Below are 5426 nucleotides of genomic sequence, written 5' to 3' on the forward strand. Positions count from 1 at the left end.
CCCCCCAAGCCCAATCCGAATTGGGGAGGGGGGCCGGCCCCCCCTTTCCTTTCTCCTTCCCCCTCTTCCTATTACTACTACTAGTACTACTTCCTAATACTAGTACTCTTTCCTTCCCCCTCCAAATAAGATAAGGAAAAGAGAGGGAAACCTACTTGGAGTAGGTTTCCCCCTCCTCATGGCGCGCCCTCCCTAGGGCCGGCCACCTCCTCCCTCCCTCCTTTATATACGGGGGTAGGGGGGCACCCTAGAACACACAAGTTGATCATTGATCGTTCCTTAGCCGTGTGCGGTGCCCCCCTCCACAATATTACACCTCGGTCATATTGTAGCGGTGCTTAGGCGAAGCCCTGCGACAGGAGAATATCAAGATCGCCACCACGCCGTCGTGCTGACGGAACTCCCCCTCGGCACCTCTGCTGGATCGGAGATCGAGGGTGCGTCATCGAGCTGTACGCGTGTCAAGAACTCGGAGGTGCCGGAGTAACGGTACTTGGATCGGTTGAACCGGAGGACGTACGACTACTTCCTCTACGTTGCGTCAACGCTTCCGCTTCGGTCTACAAGGGTACGTAGACAACACTCTCCCCTCGTTGCTATATCATCACCATGATCTTGCGTGTGCGTAGGAAATTTTTTGAAATTACTACGTTCCCCAACACGCCGAGGATAGCTTCTTTCCTACTTTTTATAACCTCCGATTTTTGGAATTTCTAGACGCTTCTTAGAACAGATTTTCCCTTTTTCGAAATTCATGAAAATAGAAAAATGTTCATGAGTTTAAAAACAAATTGTGTATTCAAAAATATTTGTGAATTCCAAAAATATATAAAAACGTTCACTGATTCTGAAATTTGACAAAATGTTCATGAATTTTAAAAGTGCTCAGGAATTTCCAAAATGTTCACGAATTCAAAAAATTATCACAAATTTTAAGTTTTTCCTGAATTAAAAAAATGTTTGCAAATTGAAAAAATGTTCCCAAATTTTCAAAATAAAGTGTTCGTCTAACAAGTGGCACACTCATATTCCAGTGATACCAAAACAAAAAAAAACTGCGGTCGAACAAAAATGTACATCTTAAACTGGAATGGCTTTTTTCGATGAAATATCTATGACTTCCTAGTTTGTTTTCGTTAGTAGAAATCTAATTGGTTAACCTTCCATCCTATAAGATAGTAGAACTATAAATTTCTAAAATGATAGATAAGAGTATAGCGAATGAAACCATTGTGACTCCCATAAAAGGAGTATTTCTCCAACCCAGGGAAACTTTTTCGATCTTATGAATTAAAGTGTTATATTGTGAATTCAAAAAAACCATGCATTTGAAAAAAAATCTTAGATTAAAAATAAATCGAATTCAAAAAACATATTCTCAAATTTGAAAAATGTTTGTGGATTTGAAAAATGTTCACCAATTTAAATAACTATTGATGAATTTAACAAATATTCATGAATTTGAAAAACTATATTCCTGCTGTTGAATGATGTTTGCGGATTCAACAAATTGTTGACGAATTAAAAAATATTCAGAAAATTTAATGTTGTTTGTCAATTCAAATAATATTCATGAATATAAAAATGTTCACTGATTTGTTTAAAAACACGACAGAGAAAGACAAAAACAATGGGAAAGAAGAAAACATAAAAATAGGAAACCTGGAAAATTGAACAAACCACACAAACCGGCGCTTACATGCACACGATGACAACGCAAAAAAAGATCGACACTACTGTTGGGCCGGCTCACTTTGGTTACTCCCATCGGCGAGCCCTATGTATATTGAGTTTAGAAATCGCACCCCTAGATTTGTTGAGACTTCTAAATTAGTTATCACATAAGAAATTTAGAAGCCCCAATGAATATAAGAGGTGGTTTATGAAAAAGGCTGGGGAGGAGGCGGCTTATTTTCTAAGCTGCCAAAAAATTTGGCTCATGCTACTCACAGTCACACATAGGGTTGGTATGGATACTTGGCTTTGCTTGGCCGATACTTTTTGACCCAGCATAACCTTTGTCCTCTTTCTTTGCTTTACTACAATGAAAAGCTGAAAAAAAAATGTCTATGTCCAACGCTTGGTGTGCGGGCACGATTCGCTCTTCATTGCAATCGTATCTGAACTGACGTGGGAAGCAAATGTATAGGCGTAGCCGCAAGCAGACCCCCACAAAACTAAATTTGCACAACATTATTTAACCCGGGACCGGATGCCTCCAAAGAAAAAGGAATCCAATAACTCCCGAGCGTTCTGATTTTGAGCATTTCGTCCCGAACATTTTTATATGGCAACTTTAGTTAACAGGGGATGTCAACTTTAGTTGATAGAAGATGGCAACTTCATCCTTTTTCTTTTTTTGTCAGAAAATTGCCATGTTTCCCTAATCTCACGTAAACTAAACTTGCCATCTAAACCCGTTCGGGTTGCCATGCTTAACTCCCGAACTTTCGGGAGTTATCATTACCGAAGAAAATAGTACAAGCGTTGCTTTTCCTGTTGTTTATGCGAGTTACACCATGCATGCAAGAAAATTCGTATACAAAATTGGTAATGAAATCAAAGATGGATGGGTTTATTGCATGCATCCGTTTTGACCAAGGATGCATATTAATTAGCACCACGGTGATCGGATCCCCCTGCTAGTAGTAGTTGCGGATGATCCCATGCCGAAGGCGAATCGCCGCTGCCTGTTGTCCACGGGCTTGAGTATCTGGAAGGAGCAGGTGAGGTCGTCGTCGACGCACATGAGGGCGCCGGCGTTGTCGAACTCGCCGCAGTAGTTGGGCGCGGAGAAGACGGTGACCATCCGCCGCCCGGCGAAGAACTCGTAGCCGTCCTCCACCACCTGGTGCGCCCGGCACACGAGGTCCAGGTCGTGCCTCTCCATGAAGGCCGCCACCACGTCCGCCCCGAACGTGTACGACACGCCCCTCTCGTTGGGCCCCCACCCGGCGGCGCCGCCGGGGTCGGACCAGAGGAGGTCGCAGAGGAGGCCGGTGTCGGGGACGTCGACGGGCCTGGGGAGGCCGGCGATGTCGCGGACGTGGCGGAGGTCCGGGGAGAGGCCGCCGTGCATGCAGAGGATGCGCGACTCGACGAGGGCGGCGACGGGCATGCAGTTGAAGCAGTCGGAGAAGTGGCGCCAGAGACGGACGGAGTAGCGGCGCTTGCACTCGTCGTAGAAGCCGTAGACGCGGTTGACGGAGGCGCACTCGTGGTTGCCGCGGAGGAGGAAGAAGTGCTCCGGGTACCGGAGCTTGTAGGCGAGCAGCAGGCAGATGGTCTCGATGCTCTGCTTGCCGCGGTCCACGTAGTCGCCCAGGAACAAGTACTTGTGCTGCGGCGGGAAGCCGCCCAGCTCAAACAGCCGCAGCAGGTCCGTGTACTGACCGTGGATGTCACCTGCCGCGTGACACCATGAGTTGGATATATATAATTCACAACCACAGTAGAAAAGAAAACCAAATGATAACGCCTACACAAGTGGCACGAAGCAATTTCGCCTACACGTTTTTTGATGATAACTTTAGTTACAAGAGGATGACAACTTTAGTTGTGAAGTATGAGAACTTTCTGTTTGGATGACAAGTTTCAGTTTGTTTGAGTTTTTTTTCGGACGATAACTTTAATGTAAATAACGTGTGGGCAGTGTTACTACATGTCACACGTGTGGCAGTTGTCAACGTCCAAAAGAAATAATTAAAACATAACAGAACACCGATTTTGCTAAATTTAGTTGACTGATATTCTATTTTCTTATCTCCGTTTGATCTTTGCGTTGAGATTCACGCAGAGGTGGGTGAATGGAGGATCAGATCAGACGGCTAGCAGCATCGACTTGTAAATACAAAATTATACGTGTAAGTAGACATGAATGGACCAATACGACAATACCAATGGGTGAAATTAGAATAGTATGTGAGATGATCTCGGGCTGGTCATTGGGCAGGTAAACGTGACGACGCACAGTTTCAGACTTGGTAAACTTTGAGCAAAAAACAAGCATATATATCTATATCGGCTGGTAGTGACAGTGCTTGTACCAACTAACGCACTATAACCAACTCAAAAGTCCACAATGATGTACTCCCTCCGTCCCAAAATTCTTGTGTTAAATTTGTCTAGATACGGATGTACACATACATCCGTATCTAGATAAATTTAAGACAAGAATTTTGGGACGGCGGGGAGTACTAATGATTAGCGAAAGTCATAATAGTGTAACTGGGATTTGGTCAGAGATTAATTATGGAGGCAGCAGGTACGCACCGGCGATCTTGATGGGGGCGTCGAGCTGGAGCAGGTTGGGCTGGCGCATGAAGACGTCCTTGGCGGCGGCGCAGAGCTGCCGGATCTCCCCCTCGCCCAGCTGCACCTGCTGCACTTGCTGCTTCCCCGGCCGCCCCCGCCGCACCTCCAGCAGCCGCCGGATCACGCTGTCCAGCGTCGCACCGTTCATCGCCAATCAAAGCAAGCAAACCAACTGGAGCTCCTAGCTACTTGAAGGTCTGACGGTCCAGCAGTGGATGTTTATAAGTAGACGACAACGACCATGGGGCTTGATAGTTAATCTGCAAGCGTAGCTAGGCAACTTTGCATCAACCAACCAAAGGTCGGCCGGCCGGGCGAGGAGAGATCGAACAATATATCTAGCACCTTTTCTGCTGGCTGGTATGGGCCATGGAGGAGCACCCTATGCTCTCCTCTGCCCTGCTCTGAGTATGTTGCAAGCTAGCTAGCTAGCTAGTTCCAAGGAATATTAACAGAGCGGCGGCGACCACCCAAAGCAGCCCAGCCAAAGATTCTCCTCAGTCCTCACCACCACCACGAACGCAAGATTCTGTTTCACAACCATAAAGCAATATCACAAGCTAAACAAACAGGCTACGGAAGTGATCTAGTTTTAATAACATCTCAACTCGAATATATATATATATATCAATCGATTCGAGTGGTGCATGCACTATATATAAAGATCATGCATGCATCGACCGCCGTTCGATCGATCGGTTTCAAGGAAGGAAAGTTTTTCCAAAACTGGTTGAAATGAACTTGACCTGCAGCTAGCACTAACCTTGAAGAAATGAAGAAAACGTGCATGTGTGAGCAGCAAAAGTAGGGTGGAGGAAGATGAGAGGACAGGGAAGGACCGAGAATAAGAGGTGGAAAGAAAGCGCTTTTTGGAGGTCGGCCGGCACAAAGTTAAAGCGAGCTGCTCTTGGTGCTGTTGCGAATATATCCTTGTGGTGCCGGCCTGCACGCATATGGTGGGGTGCTTCTCTTACTGTGACCGTCTGTACTGAAACTTCAGTCAAACGCGATAGCGATATATACATCTCGAGACCAACATGTTCTTACATATTCTCTAATATGTAGCTGACACATGAGTTGTTGATGTGGAACATTTCAAGTACAAGTTAACT

General features: G+C 45.7%; 1 protein-coding gene across 1 annotated transcript; it reads right to left on the reverse strand.

The window, feature by feature from the left end:
- Positions 1–2426: 2426 nt before the first annotated feature.
- Positions 2427–5170, reverse strand: LOC119313021 (serine/threonine-protein phosphatase PP1-like). Its single transcript, XM_037588831.1, has 3 exons — positions 5078–5170; positions 4273–4843; positions 2427–3405 (listed from the first exon to the last, which is right to left on the reverse strand). The coding sequence occupies exons 2-3, from the start codon at positions 4460–4462 to the stop codon at positions 2615–2617; spliced, it is 981 nt and encodes a 326-aa protein (XP_037444728.1). The 5' UTR covers positions 4463–4843; positions 5078–5170; the 3' UTR covers positions 2427–2614.
- Between the last annotated feature and the right edge of the window lie 256 nt (positions 5171–5426).

Source organism: Triticum dicoccoides, chromosome 5B (genome assembly GCF_002162155.2).
Source record: "Triticum dicoccoides isolate Atlit2015 ecotype Zavitan chromosome 5B, WEW_v2.0, whole genome shotgun sequence".
In the NCBI taxonomy this organism is placed as follows: domain Eukaryota; kingdom Viridiplantae; phylum Streptophyta; class Magnoliopsida; order Poales; family Poaceae; genus Triticum; species Triticum dicoccoides.

Excerpts from the sequence above, each read along its gene's own strand:
- LOC119313021 (XM_037588831.1), bottom strand. The coding sequence starts at position 4,462 with ATGAACGGTGCGACGCTGGACAGCGTGATCCGGCGGCTGCTGGAGGTG. Across the intron at positions 3,406-4,272 it reads CGCCCCCATCAAGATCGCCG|GTGACATCCACGGTCAGTAC; the intron begins GTGCGTACCTGC and ends GTCACGCGGCAG.